This window comes from Gossypium arboreum, chromosome 8 (genome assembly GCF_025698485.1).
Source record: "Gossypium arboreum isolate Shixiya-1 chromosome 8, ASM2569848v2, whole genome shotgun sequence".
Taxonomy (NCBI): Eukaryota; Viridiplantae; Streptophyta; class Magnoliopsida; order Malvales; family Malvaceae; genus Gossypium; species Gossypium arboreum.
Genome location: NC_069077.1, coordinates 3,865,648 through 3,884,044, shown reverse-complemented (window position 1 = coordinate 3,884,044; position 18,397 = coordinate 3,865,648). Strand labels below are relative to the sequence as shown.

The following is an 18,397-nucleotide window of genomic DNA, read 5'->3' as shown; positions in this document are numbered from 1 at the left end:
TGCTCGCTTCGAAAATAGTGCCGTTAAAGAAAAATATGTCTCTCGAACAGCTAATGTTATCGGCAAATGACGTGTTCTTTTTAGAACAGAATTTATGTATTCAGCCAGGTTTGAGGTCATATGACCATATCGTAGGCCACCGTCGTAAGCTTGTGTCCACTATTCGAAAGGTATGTTACAGAGGTAGTTTGCACCTTCTTCGTTAACTGAACGTAAAACTGCCAACATCTCATGAAAACGGTCATTACTTATCTCATACCATGTCAATATAAGTTGATAGCGAAAATCACATACCACTTTTCCATTTAAAATAAATTCAATATTACAAACAAAATTATATTAATAGATATTAGATACCCATGTTGGACACTTGTCGTTTTTCACTTCTAAATCGAAATTGCTCGTAGTAGTTGGACGTAACGTGCCTTAGGCAATACCGATGGTGTGTGCGATGCCACAGGCTTCCCTGTCACTTAATTGCAGCTAGTATTATGGTGCCCCGATCCGATATGACACAGATATTAGGTTGGGGACAGACATGCCTCTTTAACCTAGAAAGAAAGAACTCTCAGTCATCAGCTGACTCCCTCGGTGTTATTACAAACGCAATTGGAAGGATTTTCCCACTGTCATCCTGTGTCACAGCTAGCAATAGCCGATGGGTATATCTACCGTACATAAATGTATCATCAATTTGTACCAACGGCTTGCAATATAAAAATGTAACGACCCAAATTTTAAGGGTATCAGAAAAATATATTTTCAGGTCTCCGTTTCTGAAAAATGGATTAGTAAATAATTATTAAAAATATTTATGAAGTTAGTCGAGTGGTTAATTAGAGTTTAATTTAGTGAATTTAGCTTAATTAAGAGTAACTAAGAAAAAAGACTAAATTGAATAAGGGTAAAAGTTGAATTATAAATTAATAGAAAATAAAAGGACCAAATAGACTCATTAGATGAGGCGACATAGCATGATAAAATCCTAGATTTTTTTAGATTATATTATTATTTTATTGTAAATTATGTTAATTATATTATAATATTATTTTGACAATTGCATGATAAATAAAATAAATGAAATAAATAAAAGAAAGACAAGTGTATGAAAATGATTTGATATAAGTGTATAAATAAAATATACACATTTGTAATACAAGTATTTGATAATAAATAGATATTTATTTAAATATTAAATTATTGTTATAATTATTAATTAATATTAATATTATATTATATTATGAAATAAATTAAAATAGTGACAAATGTGTAGTAATTATAAAATACATGTGTAATAAATTGAATACATATATTTGTAATATGTATATTTAATTATTAGTAGATATTTGTTATTTATAAAAGATATTTATTAATTAAATAATTATATTGCAATATTTTTATGAAATAAATAAATAAAGGTATGACAAATGTATGGTGATAAGTGAAACATATGTACTAATAATATACACATGTGTAATTAATAAATAAATAATATTTATTATTTAAGTATAAATAATGTTATATTATATATAGATATAAAACAAAACAAAAGAAAGAGAAGAAACAGAATAGGCAAACGTGAAGCAGGGGAAGGAAAGAAAGAAAGGAGAAAAGAAAAAAAAAAGGGAAAATTGAAGATTTGAAGTTTTAAAGTTTAATAGGTAAGTCAATTTAGCCATTTTTACTTAATTTTGATGTTTTAGAAACTTTGGAACAAGATTTTGATGGAATTAAGTTGGTAGTTTAAAAGTTCTTAGGTTTTTGAGCAAAGTTCATGTTTAATAAAATGATGAAACAGGGGTTTAATTGAATAAAATTAAGTTAGAATAGATAAAGGGATTGAAATGTAAAGTAAGCTATAAGTTTTGTGTTTTAGGGGCTAAATTGAGGAAAATTCAAAATTAGGAAAATATGTTGAAAATTTAATATTTAAATTTGAGTTTGAATGAAATTTGAATAGAAATAAAGTGTGAATTGGTGTTGTAAATTTGGTTATTAACATTTTACACCAAAATAGTTTTGCGCAGTAGTAGTGTTTTAACTTTAAAAATTCACCAAAAATTGTAGAAATCGAACTAGAGAATGAAAAAAAAAATATATGAAATTAAAGCTTATTGAGTCTAGTTTTAGGAAAAATTAGCGGATCTTAATTTGGAGTTTCTTAGCTCAAGATATAAATGATTTAGTCACAATGACTCAAGTAGACAACTTTGAATGAATATATAAGTAAATAGTGGAATTATATGTAAAAAAAAAAAAAGAGGTTAAATTTGCATGTTTAGGCACATAGATTAAATTGAATTGAATTGTTTTGTATTGATGATTATAAATTATTATTATTTTCGTAGTTAACAAAGAACCCAAGACATCGGCGAACAAAGGAAAGGAGAAAGCTATCGAGGATTAAAACGAGAAATTCACGGTTTGTATTACTATAATTCAAATTAGTTTTTATTAAATGTTTTATATAAATTCTATATTTAATAAGTGAGTTATAAGGTAAGTATTGATATTTGAGTTGAATGAGAATTGAGTTGAATGGAGAATGTGTGTGTATAATTGAATTGTAAATTGATTTGAATGTGAAATTGTAATTGAAAAGTGACCTTGGATTGGAAATGAAAGTGAATTGAGAATTGAAATACCCTATTAACTAGTCGGGCTGAGTCGGATATAATTGGCATGCTATAGGATTTGGAAGTGTACAGGACTTGTAACGCCCCCTTACCTGAGACCGTCGCCGGAGTCAAGCATGAGACATTACAAAACTTATTTTAGCATTTAAACAATTCTCGTAGTAAACTATTCATCTGCGTCACAGTCGCTAAAAAATTCATATCTCAAGTTACAAAACTTGAAATCCAATTCCGTAAATTTTCCCTGAAACTAGACTCGTATACCTACTTACTAATTTTTTTCTAGAATTTTTGGTCAGGCCAATTAGTACAGTTTATTAGTAAAATTCTCCTATGTTTCAGGGTTTGGCTATTCTGACCCCTGTGCACTACGAATCAAATTTCTTCCTGTACAGAAATCCAATGACTATGCTGTTTATTTCAATTAAAAAATAAGTTTTATAATGTCTCATGCTCGGCTCCGGCGACAGTTTCGGGTAAATAACCCAAAAAATGGCCTATTTCCGTAATTAAATTTAGAAAATGGCCTTTTTAGGTAAAATGACCTTTTTATTTGCTCTCATAATTTGATTATCTTATCAAAATTTACATTAAATTATTAATGAATTTATATTTTGATCACAATTTTGAAAATGTACAAAATAATCATTGAATTATTAAAAATTTTTATTTAAGTCACTGAACTGTTAAAATCACTCTCAATGACATTTTCTGTTCATACCACCTATGCCGATTGAAAGCTTTTTTTCCTTTTCTCTTTTATAGTTTTAGTTTTTTCTTCATGAGATAACTTTAAATATCATGTATTTACGAATCAAAATCTAAAAAAACTTTTTCACTAATCTCCAATAATGACTATCAAATTATCTTGGATTTAAGATATGTTCTTTTATTCATCAATATGTATTTAATCTACCATATCAAAAGTTAATTGTCGCTTGAAACTCAGTAGTCGAGCTTAAAAAATAAACTAAACAACCAATAACTTAAATAAAAATTTTCGAATAGTTCCGTGACTTAAATGAAAACTTGAGAATACTTCAATAATTATTTTATAATTTTTAAAGTTAAATAACTAAAATATAAACTTATTAATAATTTAGTGATATTTAATACAATTTATTTATTTATTTTATTAAAATTAAAGAGCAAAATCAAAAGAAAAAGGACAAAAATGAAAATCTGTTGGCTTTAGATTTGGTATGTACTTTACTTCCTTTTTTTCTAGTTTGAATCACTTCTATAGTATTCTTCGTTCAAGCTTGGTTTAAACCAATATATATAAATGATCTTTTGTTTCAGATTTAAGCTTCCTTATATACCAATTAACAGTCTTTGGGGCTCTTTTCTTTCTTTCTGGCTGTTTAGCAGAAAAAACTTTTTCAAATTCCTAATACAAAGAGACAAATCTGGGTTTTTACGGATTTGTCTTAAATCTTTTGCTTCTTATTCAGATTTGAACTTTACCCATTCCCCAATCCTTGTTTGCCAGCCAAGAAAATCGAGGGAAAATGAAATTGAAGGTTCAAATCTTTGATTCAAATCTGGGTTCTTTACGTTCCTAATAATTGGATTTTCTGAAACTATGTTCTCTTCTCTGGGAGTTTAGATTACGTTCCAGGTAACACAAAGAAAGTCCTTTTTTTCTTTTAATTATATTTGTCTTACTTTAATTTGTTTTTAAATGTGATTTTGGCTTTGTATTTTGTGATATATATTTGGATTTTTTGGAATGTAGGGAGAATTGGGTGTTAAATTCAACATCCAAGAACTAACTATTTTGATGAGCTAAGGATGGCGTTCAAATCTAAGATAAAATGGGTTGCATTATTTGTGTTGACTTTATCTTTGGGATCATTGACCGTTCATCTTTCTTTAACAAAGTTTTCAAGTATGAGTTTAGTCCAGTATAGCGCAAAAGAAGCTTTAAGCCATGATTTTCCATATATTGGATCCCCTGTAAGTTCTTTTCGGAGTTCAGTTTATGAATGCTTTATGTTCATATGTTTCCATTTATGAGATGTTGATTTCATCATCACTGGTTTCTTCTTGTATGTTGAAGGTTGGCAGAAATAAGAGGCTATGGGGTGCTGTGAGGTCTTTAGAGTCTTTGCAGCCATATGCAAACCCGAGAAACTTATATCCAGGTAAATGATTTCGGTTAGACTACCTAATTATGTATTTATGCTTCTATAATACCAAGTTTACATTAGGTTGCCATGCATTTCATTAGTAGATGTGTCGAATTGGCACTATTTTTAAATAAAGTAATGCAAGGATTTATATCGTTGTATGGGTGATGATAACAGTCTAATTAGAATTGCCTTGAATTATAAGAGATGTGTCAAAACATTAAGATTTTAAAATGAAATAAGGAGGATTTATATTGTTGTATAGGTGATGGTAGCTGTCTAATTAGAATTGCCCTGCATATATCTGAATGACATTTCATGCTCGATAGAAGCTAGAAAGATGATGATCTGTGCAATTTCAAAAAATGTTATAGAACTATTAATCTTTGAAATAGTGTCATGTCTTATAGTTCCCGAGTTAAAGTTGGTAGATTCTCATTTGGCTTGTGAAGGACACATAAGTATGCCCACACTCAGTTTAGATTTGTGGCAAAAGCGGCAAATTAATAGGCGTAAGTGATCTTAAGTATTTGCTGAGATCACAGCTTGTTTTGTAATTTTTAAGATAACTGTTATAGGTTTTCTATAAGAAAAACGAAAGCTTGAGATCTCTATGATACGTGAGAAATAGAAAAGAACTATTTGGGTAAAAACCGGTGTATTCTTGATTTTTGCTAATGAAGTTTACCAGAACTGTAATCTTCTGTTTACTTTCCGATTAAACAAAACCGGTACTTGTTGTTTGGTTTTGTCCTTGTTGCTTGATAATTCTTTTAGCCTGTTGCTAAGTAATTGATCATCTCTCTTTGAACAGTTCCGGGTAAAACTAGTAATGGTTTCATCTATGCAAAAATCTTTGGTGGATTCGAGAAGATAAGATCTTCGGTACGACTATTAGATGCTTTAAAGTTGTTTTTACTACTATTCTTTGTTGGTTGTTCATGACCTTTTCTGTTAAATTTCTAGATATGTGATCTTGTCACCATATCCAGGCTTCTAAATGCTACTCTCGTAATTCCAGAGATACAAGAAAGTACTCGTTCAAAAGGCATAAGGTATAGTTGCCTAATGTATTTCTTATAGATTCAATTTCAGGCCATATATGATATTATATCTTATGCCTGTCATTGCTATACAGTTATAAATTCAAGAGTTTTTCCTATCTTTACGATGAGGAACAGTTCATTGCTTCACTTAAAAATGATGTGAATATCATAAAAAGCTTGCCTGAGCATTTTAAGTCTGCGAGAAGAAGGAGTGAGTTCCCTACTTTCAAGCCCAAAAGTTCTGCTTCTCCAAATTATTATGTCAAAGAAATTTTGCCTAGCTTAAAGAAAGCCAAGGTTGTTGGGTTGATTATTATGGACGGAGGGTGTCTGCAGGTAGATTGAAGTCTTATAATTGTACATAATATATTTATCATAACTGCAAAAGAAAAAAGTTTGATCATGTGTAAATATTCTCTTGAAGTCCAAAAATTGCTTTTGGAAACGCATGTCCTGTTCAGATATACATAATTCCTATAAATATATATATGTTCTTGCTAAATTTAACGAATATCTCTATTCTTGTTTACGTTGTTTATCTCTTTCTCTCTCTCTATTCAAGCATGTTAAGACACGTTCAATGTGTCATTATTTTCATGAGGGCTCATAGGAACTGAGGAATGATGTTTTCTAGGAGAAAGAAAGATCACTTTTTTTTTTTTTTTTTGAGAAAACATTTGTTAATTTTGGTTAGAAGTTGCCTGTTCATATTGGATTCCGGACCATAATTTTACGTTGCAAAATGATTTTAATTGACAGTCCAATAATCAATTTTTTGTTTCATGCGATTTCCATGTTTAAGAGTCTTAGCAGTGATTGCATCACTGTCTCTAGTACAAAAAATTCCTCTACTTTATATCTATTGTTTGAATCAGTTTCATATTCATTTGACCACCCTCATCGGGATTTTTCTCATCATTCCAAGTTAGTGTGTACTTAGCTCAGCGGGAACTTGATTGCTTCTTGTTTAAAGCAACTTTCTAGCTCTCAGGTCTAATTTATTCTAGCCCTCTTGTGGCTGCGAGAGCAATTTTGCATGATGATGTTTATGTGTTAATATTCATTTATCAAATATATTTACTGTTTCTTGCAATTTAAGTTCTTTCTAAATTAATGACTAACTATAAGATTAACATTGAAGTACTAACTGTACACCTTTCAGCCGATTCTTCCACCTATCCTGTCTGAGTTTCAGAGGCTTAGATGCAGAGTTGCCTTTCACACACTCCAGTTTCGTCCTGAAATTCAGATCCTTGGCCTCCGGATGGTGGAAAGGTATAATTTCCATTTGCCTTTCTGCTGAAGTCTTAAGACGCAGGAGTGCGATTGTAAAATATATGAAGTTATCCATTGCTTGATCAAGATTTATCTGAGTCCTTATGCCACTTATCTTCTGTCTGTTTTTATTGAATCCGAACTTTCTAATCTACCTGCAGACTACGAGCATGGGGACAACCTTTCCTAGCATATCATCCAGGTTTGGTGAGGGACACCTTGGCATATCACGGATGTGCTGAGCTTTTCCAGGTCAGCTGTTTATGCTGTTTTTTTTTACGTGCACCACTGTAATATAGCATAAGTTGCATGTTTTCTTTTTCCCCCCTTAACGTTTATAACATATTCAACATTTGACATTCTTTCTTTTGAAGTATTTGCAACTTTTAACCAAAAAAAATAAAGAATTCAATTAACATGTTTTTCCGACTTTATATAGTTTTCTTTACTTCATCTTGGTACTTTTTGCTGGTTTTAGGATGTTCATACAGAACTTATACAATATCGAAGGGAACAGATGATCAAGCAAGGAATCGTTAATGACGAACTAAGTGTTGAATCGCATATCCGCAGAGAAAATGGTTCATGTCCTCTCATGCCTGAAGAGGTATGTTATGTATAGAATTCACTGTTGCGCTTGAGAGTTTTGTTTTGCCTTTCATGTATTTAGTTTTGTATAATTCCTTGATAGTCCAATTAAATTCCTTGTTTCTTTCCTTGTTGCAAGCTTTTCGGATTGAAATTTATTACATCAAAGTTTACTTGTCCAAATTGTTGAGCTTTTATAAATTTTCGAACCCTGATAACAGGAGCAGACAATGGCATGAAGTGAACTCTCAAGCATACTTTTCTTGGTTCTCGTTAATTTGTTTGGAAAGAAAGCTCAGTGATCCCTTAAGAAAGCAATCTTTCCAAGATCTGATTATTGATCTAAGCTAGAAATATTGGAAATGAGGGAAATTGCTTTTAAAACGAGAAACGCTAATTGCTCGCAATTTTATGATTTATTAATGTATTTTGCAACAGGCCATGGAATCACATACCTATTTAGTACAGAGGGAGAAATGGAAACAGAAAATCTGAATTTATTCCAGTGATCAAATGCCGTTAAGAGTGTCTATGGTTACTGGGAATTTCATTGATGTTGTAGGGATGTTTTCAATGACAATGTTATTGGATTTTTGTGCTTCACTTACATTTGTTTATTTGTATTTTTGCAGGTCGGACTTCTTCTTCGTGCAATGGGCTATCCTTCTAACACAATTATATACGTGGCAGGTTCTCAAACTTTTGGCGGTCAACGTCTTCTGATCCCTCTACGTGCTATGTTTGCAAATGTAGTCGATCGCACTTCGTTGTGCAGCAAAACGGAGTTGTCAGATTTGGTTGGTCCTGAAACACCTCTTCCACCTGATGTTTTTAAGATGCCTAATCCAAAAAGTGAAGAACAACTCAAAGAAGAGTGGAATAGAGCTGGTCCACGGCCTCGACCCCTTCCTCCACCTCCTGATAGGCCTGTATATCAACATGAAAAAGAAGGCTGGTATGCTTGGATTACCGAGAATGACAAAGAACCCAATCCTTCCCCAATGGATCTTAGGATGCAAGCTCACAGGTTACTTTGGGATGCCCTTGATTATATAGTCTCTGTGGAAGCAGATGCATTCTTTCCCGGTTTTCACAGTGATGGCAGCAGATGGCCTGATTTCTCAGGCTTGGTTATTGGACAGAGGTTGTACGAAAGGGCTTCTTCTCGGACATATCGACCAGACAGGTTTGATTAAAAATGCACGTGTTTTTGAATAGTCCACATTTACTGTGTGAATATATTTGTGTCTAACACCATCTATCTTATTTTCTTCAAACAGGAAAAAAATTACTGAACTTTTCAATATAATCCGTGACGACATGTACCATCCGAAGCGTAATTGGATACTATCAGCTAGAGAACATCTCAATAGAAGTTTGAGTGAAGAGGGCCTTATCAGACAGTCACTGTTGTCAAAGCCAACTTCTTTTCTGTCCCATCCGATTCCCGAATGCTCTTGTAGAATTTCTTCTGTTGAGATCACAAAACCTATAAAAGGCAAAGATGGCAGAATTTTATTCGGAGGTGAACCGGAATGCCCCAAATGGATGCAATCAGCTAGGGCTGAAAAGGCTAGAACCGATGAAACTGAACCAGCAGAAGACGAGAACGACGAGCCTGAACAGCTAGAACCAGATGTCATAAGTAGCTTAACTTCACTGATTGATCATGACGAAGAATGGGATCCAAACGACTAACTGGATTTATAGACAGTACGTTTCTATCTTCATATATATCATCAACGGGTGGGAATTCATTTGCCGGAGAACTTTTGACACGGAGGGTAACAAGTAAACATCATTCTTTGATTTCCATAGTTACAGTCTCTAATGTTTTTGAGGTGAATAAAGTAGTCAATTTATTTCTTTTTCTTTTATTTTATTTTTAGTAGATTCATAGAAAACCAAAAGAATTATTCCAATGTCTTTATACATCAAATAGTTGTTCTAACACGAGAAGGGTGAAAAGATTCAAGTCATAGATTTTGTCATTGGAGAAGCTGAAAGTCATTGCTGTAATTTTTCTTTAAGTATTTCTCACTTTGCTTCTTCAACTGGGTTCTTTTATCCTATTATTATTGTTATTCTTTTTGGGGGTTAAAAGGATGTAAATTTGCAGAGGTTGTTAATGAGATAGTTTTGTTATGACAATCTTTTATAATGTGATTAGTTGGATTTTTTTTTTGTCGTCGTCGTCGTGGTCTTTTTTAGTTTGGGTGATTTAAGGCAAATTTAAAAGCTAGTTTTAATGAAAATTTTCATTTGTGTTCTGAGAGACATGGAATTAAATTTTCAAGTCAAATTTTATGTGTAAGAGGTGATTTTTTTTTTCAAGTCAAATACAGACATTTTTTAAAGAAAAATATGTGACATTCTTGCCACCATTTTAATCTTGCTTGAGAAATTTTAATCACCGATTTACTTTGTGGGATTCTTAAACTACACTAGTATATGAAATAGTTTTCTTTCAAAATATATATTTAAATTGACATTTTAATAAAATTTTCAAAATTTCAGTTTTTATCTTTTTTAGGTATTAATATATATTTATATCGTGTACCATTATCAAGTTTTTTAGGGTAAAAAGAAAATTCGATTAAGCCATTGGAGTAATGATAAAAAGTTTGCAAAAAATGCGTACAAAAGACCAGCACTACTGGCTTGATATCAAGTCCAGGTGTGCATGGATTTATGGCTTGGCTCATGCTTGATTTGAAGTATTTTGTAGCGAATTTGGTTTTATGGTTTGACTATAGATAGAGATGGTATCAGTTTGTAATTTGACAAAATCACAAATACGTACAACACAATTTAATAAACACACCCAAGTTAAATTTTAATATATGATTAAAAAGGCAAACTTAATATTTTACCATAAAAATGAAAAATTCAAAACACATCTATATTGCAAATCAACCACGAACCATGATATCAAAAGAACATAATATTTTTCAAACTTCCATCATCACAGTAATCAAACCAAACAAAGACGATCGGAGTTCGTAATATAGACCTCAAATTATTCACACCAACGGCCGATATAACAATAATTGATGGAATTCCTATAATGTGTGTATGTATATAAAGATTATATATAACATATTGAAGACACAATCTAAGCACCTTTGTTACTGCTCCAGGGCTTGATCACCGCAACGACGATAATTACAACAATTAGGAGAAGGATGATAATAGCAATGCACATCCACTTCCTAGAGTTCTTCTGCAAGCTCTTGGCTCTTTGGAGAGCGGTATTCCCTGACTGCACGTGATCTACTGCACTTGAGACCTGAGAATTTGAAATGATGAGCAGAACAGTTTAATTGCGCAGTTTATGGGTCACCGAGGACAACTTTACTGCTAGTCAGATACAGAATTAATGAAGAGTTCAATTACCTGAGATTCTATGTTGTCAAGCATGTCTCCTTGTGCATCAACCAGAACCGCCATGTCCAAAAATATCTGCATAAGATACGTTGTTAATTATTGATTCCAAAATTATAGCATAAATGCACTTAAGTGAGATAATTCTTTGTTCAAAACATTTCTGAACGAGACTCCATCCAAAAGCATTCAAGATTCGACGAGTAAGTGCTCCTGACTCATAATAAATTGGTGTATTGACAAAGGACAAAGATCTCAAAAGAAAATGATCATTAAATAAAGTTCTTATGGGTAGTATATGTGCTTTTCAACATGACATACAAAAGCAATGAAGCTTAGGAATAAGCTTCAAGAAGTTTTGAAAACATAGGCATAGCCCTGAATTTAATTTTGATATTTTGATCATCTTGATCAAATTGGTGCAACCTCAAGGCGACAAACTAATTACCTGTTGTAGATCAAGAAGCTTTTTCTCCAAATCTCTAACTGCTTCATGGCGCTCGTGAATTTCAGATACGGTGTCCATTATCTGCAAACATGCCAAACATTAGTTTAACCATAGCCAATTTCTAATAACTTATCGTCCATGAAATCAGTCCCACTACCAACAAGGTCAGTATCACTATAGCTTGAGATAAGGGAAAAGAGAATACTGAAATCCAAAACTCAAGCTATCAAATGAAAGTTTATTTTTGAAAATCAAAAATGGTTTTAGGGATGAAAGAAAAATATTAGCTTCCTGAAATTGCTTAAGAAAAATACTATTATTATGAAGGAAGAAAAAGGAAATTTAAGACAAACCCGGCCTCGTCCCTGCTCCTGAATTGCTTTCTGGAATATTTGTTCGCTATCTCCAGTATCAATCAATTTTTCAATTGTCTGTACATTGTTGAACAGTCAGATACGTACCAAACATGATAGAGAATAATTCATAATGTCAGGAGAGAAGTAAATCATACCTCTTCATCAGGCCTAGTGCCCGTCACTGGAAATCATTATAACCAGAGAAGATGAATATTAGCTCCTTATCAGTACCATATTATAGCAATTAATAAAGAGTACCAGGTAAGATCTTAACCTGTGAAAACACGTCTCTCAACAACATCCCGATACTCTTGATGGATGGTTTCCCTCAGAGTCTGCAATTAGTTAATACAAAGAACAGGGAGGTTAAGAATAAAGGAGACATAGATGGAGCAATTAAATAACATCTTAAAATATCTATATCTGACCTACCTGAAATTCAGCCATTTTGTCCCTCAACTTCTTTTTCACAGCACTGCAACAAAAAAGATGGTTGTCATTAGAAGACATAAAATATGATAAAATTCTACAAGCCCCAAAGCTAGAAATAGGTTTTCATTAGACGGGTGGTGCATCGCAATTATGAACAAATTGGATAAGACAACACTATACTATGGTTAAGAATTAAATACAGCTCTAATCATGAACCAAAATCACAACAAATGTATTTTCCAAGAAACATAGTACAAAAGCAAGATTTATTAACTCATAGCCAGCATTTGCTCCATATGCCCATTGAAGCAAGGAGATAAATATGCTTTAGATATAATATGCTAACAACACATGCTCCAATATTTGCAGAAAGCCACATATATAACTTCTTTTTAAGTATCAAGAAAATATGGTAATGGCCCTGAATCCTTAAAACCTGCCAGATTTTGTCAAACTAAACATAGCAAGGAAAATACAATATACCTGACTTCTGTTAAGCTTAATTTAGTTCCACATTAATCGAAATTAACTAAAACAGCTTTAATTGTATATTTAAAAGGAATATGGAGCAATAGAAAAAGGATGGTATATTACAGAGTTGTTGACGTCCTTGACCGGTCTACACCTGTTCCTTTTCCGCATCCAGGCTTTTGCCTATTGGCTAAATTCTACCCAACATCAAGAAAAGAAATAAGCAACCTGTGAGATACGGATGGACAAAATAAAAGCAGTCAGTAACTTACCTCTCGGTCCAATTCGTCAATTTTCCCCTTTACAAAACGAGATATTTTTCCAACTTCATCAACATCTTTTTCCATTCGCTGCTTAATAGCTACAGATGATAATAGCATCCGTCATAAGCAATGTCATTAAAGGAATAGATACAAATGCAAGTCTCATCATGGTTTTTCTTTTCCTGCATCTTTAGTGAAGCTAGGAATGTAAGAAAACATGCAACAAACTATTGCTTACATTTCATGGCAGGAGCCTTAGTCACTGCTTTTGATTCCTCATGTGCATCCTACATAGAAATGCATCATAAGAATATCTTAATCGGTACTCAATATTGTTACTTACAAGATTTCATCATTAACAAATCATCTAACAAATTATGTTAAGCAAGTTTGAACAGATAAGCTTGGGGATGAATTCATTAAACAAGAAAAGAAAATATTAAACAAAATTACACTGGAATTTAACAAGCATAGACTCCTTCAAAATCTCACGTTTTAGATCTTACAGCTAGAGAGAGAGATAGTAGGATCTTAATGCTTTCCCAATGCAGACTTAGAAAATCATGGGACCAATACAAATATGAACAACTTTAAAATCTAGAGGGCGAAAGACCAACTACATTCAAGATGTTGAAAAGATGCTAGCTCTTCTTTAATCTAGTCTAGTGGTTCCATAAGGAGGACTAAAAAAGAGTAAGAAATCCTCAAATTTTCAGTCATTTTGAGAAGAATTATATTGAAAATTTCCTAAAATTCATAGTTGTGAACAAAACAGTAAAGACAGATTGTGAAGCTTTGGTATCATACAAGGATAGGAAAAGGTATTAAATCAGATACCTGAAGCTTTTTGAGTAGCTTGTCCAGCTTCTCATATTGTTTATCTATCTCTTGAACCTGGCAAAGACAAAGAATTGTATGAGAACAAAGATTCAAGCTACTTTATACCAATACGATGAACTTAAGTCTTATAGAATAAATGTTATGAGAAGAAACACAAAAGGGACAAATAAAGTTGAAACTACGTTTTATATACTTCTTAGCTTTCAATGAACAATTACACCAAGAAGTCCAGAGCACCTTTTTAAAGAAATTTTGAAGGCCTAGTTCATCTGCATTTGCTTGAGCTCCTAATTCGATATCCCCACCATGAGATCCTTGACCTTGACCTCTAGGGATCTCAAATGAATCCTGCAACAAATACAAAACAAGTAAGCAAAACTAAATTCAATCAAGCTACTGTAATAATTACTAAGCATAAATCAAGAAAGATAAAATCATCTGATCATTCTAAACAAACCAAGAATTTACAGAGATAGCCATCTAAGAAACCCTAATTATAACGAAAAAAAAATTTTACAGACAGCAAAGCAAAATTACAAAAAAAAAAAAACAGTGATTTTTTTTACAAGGTTAAGCCATAATTCCAGTGATCTAGTCTTCCAATTTTCTAAAAGAAATTTCTAAATAGATCTGAATTCTGCTTGATTAAATTATTACAGCATTAAGCTCACTAGTGTCCTAAATAATAAGATTCAGCATTCAAAATTCTCAATTCACTTATGTTTCCTCCATTTTCGCAGAATCCAAGCAGAAGAAACCAAGTTAAATCCCCGAAATATAATCTTGTTTTCCACTTCAATCACGATCAATTTTAATTTTTTTTACAAAATGCAGCTATCTTAGTAACAATAATAAAAAAGAAAGAAAAAATTAGATCCAAACAAAAACCAATACAGCCAAAAACAAACAAATCTGTATAAAAAAAATTCGAAAACAAAAACGTTACCGATAGAAGGTCGTTCATTGTGGAAAGATGAATAAAAGGCTCGACGAAGCTTCAAAGATAAAAAACCAAAAACTGAAAAGAAAAAAGAAACCTAAAGAAAGCAAATTATCAAGAGATCTAAAAAAAACACTAAACGAAAATGTGATTAATTTTAATACTAAACATTCACTATAAGTCTATGACCTGGTTTCAAATTTAAAACCAGGTCTATTTCTAGGGTTCCAAGGGTTTTTTTTCTTCAGTGATTTTCCAGAGAGAAAAGGAAGAGAAAATAAGGGGAGAGAGAGAGAGAGATCTGTTTGGGAGTTGGGAAAGTGTGTGAAGCAGCTAATACTCAGAAAACGTGAAGGGAATGATTGAGTGCGATGAGTTGTAGAGGAATTATTTAAATCAAAGGACGGTGGGAGTTGGTGGGTCCCGTTTGATTAACGGCAACCAATTGTCAGGTTTGAAGGAGTGTTTGATTTTTTAAATTCGGTTTTTCGAAGGGAAAACGTTGTATTCTGCTGTATTGTTCTTTGTTTACACTGTTTTTCCTTTTCTTTTTTTTGGCTTTCCTTCGGGTGGCGGAAACTGGAAACCTTTGTCTTTCTTTGTCTGAAATTTTGTCAATTGACTCATTTACCCTTGTTCAGTCACGTCCAAGGTTTTATTCTTATTTTTTTTTATCTATATATTTAGAATTTTTAAGTCTCAGTTAGAGGCATACATGGGTAGAGTCTTATATTGAAGCTTGATTTTAAAAAATTTCAAAGTCCAAGTTTAGTCTACTCCAAATTGCTTAAAAACTTATATTATTGTTTAAAAATAAAAAAATATTTTTATTAATATTTATATATTTTATAATTAATTTTAAATAAAAATATTTTAAAAATAATTTTATTTACATTTAAATTGACTTATAGATTAAAACCTTTATTCAAATTCAATTCAAATTGAATCAGATTAATTGACAATTTCAATGGAAAATTTCATTCGACATAAATTAACAACTCATCCGTGTTACTCACATCAGTGCGCAACCTTGCAATATCATTCTTCAAGTTCTTTATTTGTGACTTACAGTTACTCCCCAATGAGTTTTTCCATTGTAAGTGTTGATCTGCACAATTAGATAATTTAGTGTCCTGAGGAACATTTAATCCATTTGATCAAGCACCAGTAACAACATCATAGAAACCTCCCTCACTTCGCCATGTGTTTTCGAACCTGAACTGATAGGTCTAGGGCTGTAAAATACTCGTACGCACAACTAATTTAACAGGTGAATGGTCCGACGTAGCACTAACAAGATTATAGAACCTCTAAGTCCAAGCCATATTAACAAAAGCTCTATTCAGACATTCCATAACAAACGAGTCAAACCCTCTCCCTCGCTCCCAAGTAAATGCAGAGCCAGTGAGAGTGAACAGCTCTTCAGAACTAAAGCTGCACGAGGATTACCTAACCCTTGACAGTTCCAAGCCTACATTTCATTGTTTTTGGCGGCTCTCCTCTACAAGATCGACCGATACAGTAGAATGGGCTAAAAAAGAGTCACCCGAGGCAGCACTACGCTGGACAACAGTAAGATGACCTTGGACCGCGACAGATTTGCTACTCTCCTCTGTGGGCCTTTTTTTCTGTTCTTCAATCTCCATAATGGAGTTATTGCTGGCCTGGCTCCCACTCTCCTCAGGCCTGACACCAGCACCCACAACAGGCCCACTTGCAAAAGACCTGCTAGACCCTACATTATTCTCCTTTTGCATCGTTACTGCTAGCTGTCTTGTATAATTAACACAGCGATTATCTATGGGAGATTTGCTCCCAGACCCATCAGGTTGCTGAGTTTTTGCCGAAAAATCCTCCCCAAAATTACTTCCGAAATCATGCCTCTATTAAGTAGTTTGCAGTTGATTCCTCCGTCGGATTTCAGCTCTTATTTCCTCCAGCCAATACCAAACAAACACCCCATCCGGAGCATCCAATAATTTGCAACAAATGGAATCACTATGGCCAATTATGCCATACAAAGAGCATGTAAGGGAACCTCTCGTAACTAAAAGTCACTTCATAAAACGATGAACCCTACTTTCGTAACTTATTTTTCCTCATCAAAAGTTGTCCAATATCCAATCAGACTTGGATTCACATAAAATTGTTTAGGATGTTCCATCTACTAGTATCACAGTCTAAAAAACTCCCGATAATATTATCTAAATTTTTAAGGAGTGTTTCCAAGGCAAACCCCGAGAGAAGATCATAGACTTGGACTAAAAAATCTGCATAGAAAAAATTAACTGCCAATTTATGAACAAGCAAAAGGCAATTGTTAAATGACCAAGGACCTTTAAAAATATTCTTTTCCCACATCAACCACATGAAAGAATTGCATCAGATGCAAACCGTTACCAATTGGCTTTCTGCTACCACCAATTGATCTCCACAAAGACAACAACATTCTCTCCATGGCCGGAAAATTGATCATCCTTTCCCCAATAACCTTTCCAACAAGATATAACTCATAATCAATATCGACATTGTTAAGATCCTTTGGGTCAACTATCAGCTCCACATCTTCATTCTCTTTAAGTGAAAGATTCTCCATCTCTCTCTCCATTCAAACAAAGAGGAACAACCTGAAAAGAAAAAAAAAGAAAAAGATGAGAAGATCTTTGACTAAGCAAGACCAATCATGCACTGGCGCAGAAAAACCTTGCACTCATAGAAAGAGAGGCAAGACTAGTATGTTTAATTCACTCCTTTTTAAAAGGGAACTCAGTTTTAATTTCAGAGACCATTCTGGAAGAAGAGTTGGAAGTATTGAGGTTCTCATAGAGTCAAAATTTTCCTTTGGTTAGCATCATCTAAGCAAAAGTTGCTAACTAATGCAAAGCTTGTTCGACGGGAAATTGGTTAGTATAGCTCCTACTCTATTTGTGGCGAAGAAACATAAGATAATGTTCCTTAGAGACTGCTCAGCAGCAAATGAAGTTTGGAGGCATATTATTCCAGATAATCAACATTCCAGATTTTTTTGGGGACTCTGGATAACTGGTTTAGTACTAATCTTTGATTGACATGTGAATTCTGTCTACAACAGGAGTAATTTGGTCTTGCCTGTTTGGTCTCATTGTTTGGAGGATCTGGAAAAAGAAAAAAGAAATTTATTTATTTTTCAAGGAATAATTTGGTCGGCATCAGAGATCATCAAAATTTCTTGTACTTGGGCTCAACAAATAAAGCCATTGTCGCTACCAACATACTTCTCACTCTTCTGAGTCCTGCATAACTTTAGCGGGAATTTGGGTGCATTTATTCACTAATGGAGCAATGGCGAATGATAATGGGCATGCCTCTGCTGGTGGCGTGTAGCATGATGATCATAGGAATTGGATCTTGGGGTTTACTTGTTATCTAGGGCGATGCACTATATTTGAGGCTGAATTATGAGACATTTTAAATGGTCTTTTAGTCCTACTCAGTAAAATATTCAGAATGTAATAATCCAAAAAGATAATTTGAAAGTGATCAGAGCCTTGCAAGATGAGGCAATAATAAACTTAAAAATCATAGTACTCAAAAAGATATAACGAAT

The 18,397-nt window shown here is 33.0% G+C and overlaps 2 protein-coding genes across 3 annotated transcripts; one reads left to right on the top strand and one right to left on the bottom strand.

The window, feature by feature from the left end:
• Positions 1-1,537: 1,537 nt before the first annotated feature.
• On the top strand, positions 1,538-9,828 carry LOC108467553 (protein EMBRYO SAC DEVELOPMENT ARREST 30-like). Of its 2 annotated transcripts, XM_053031847.1 has the most exons (13): positions 1,538-1,661; positions 2,349-2,422; positions 4,091-4,257; positions 4,375-4,595; positions 4,699-4,783; positions 5,583-5,653; positions 5,735-5,823; positions 5,907-6,150; positions 6,977-7,089; positions 7,251-7,341; positions 7,568-7,696; positions 8,310-8,863; positions 8,958-9,828. In XM_053031847.1, exons 4-13 carry the CDS (start codon positions 4,431-4,433, stop codon positions 9,373-9,375), a joined length of 1,959 nt encoding a protein of 652 aa, XP_052887807.1. In that variant the 5' UTR covers positions 1,538-1,661; positions 2,349-2,422; positions 4,091-4,257; positions 4,375-4,430; the 3' UTR covers positions 9,376-9,828. The 2 variants fall into 2 exon arrangements, with proteins under 2 accessions (XP_052887807.1, XP_017623704.1); XM_017768215.2 differs by lacking the exons at positions 1,538-1,661; positions 2,349-2,422 and having other exon boundaries at positions 3,810-4,257.
• Positions 9,829-10,624: 796 nt separating this feature from the next.
• LOC108467488 (syntaxin-132-like) lies at positions 10,625-15,397 on the bottom strand. The gene is made up of 13 exons (XM_017768114.2): positions 14,818-15,397; positions 14,109-14,219; positions 13,869-13,925; positions 13,270-13,318; positions 13,041-13,129; positions 12,892-12,965; positions 12,298-12,340; positions 12,140-12,200; positions 12,021-12,046; positions 11,863-11,940; positions 11,510-11,590; positions 11,074-11,139; positions 10,625-10,966 (listed from the first exon to the last, which is right to left on the bottom strand). Exons 1-13 carry the CDS (start codon positions 14,833-14,835, stop codon positions 10,793-10,795), a joined length of 927 nt encoding a protein of 308 aa, XP_017623603.1. The 5' UTR covers positions 14,836-15,397; the 3' UTR covers positions 10,625-10,792.
• Between the last annotated feature and the right edge of the window lie 3,000 nt (positions 15,398-18,397).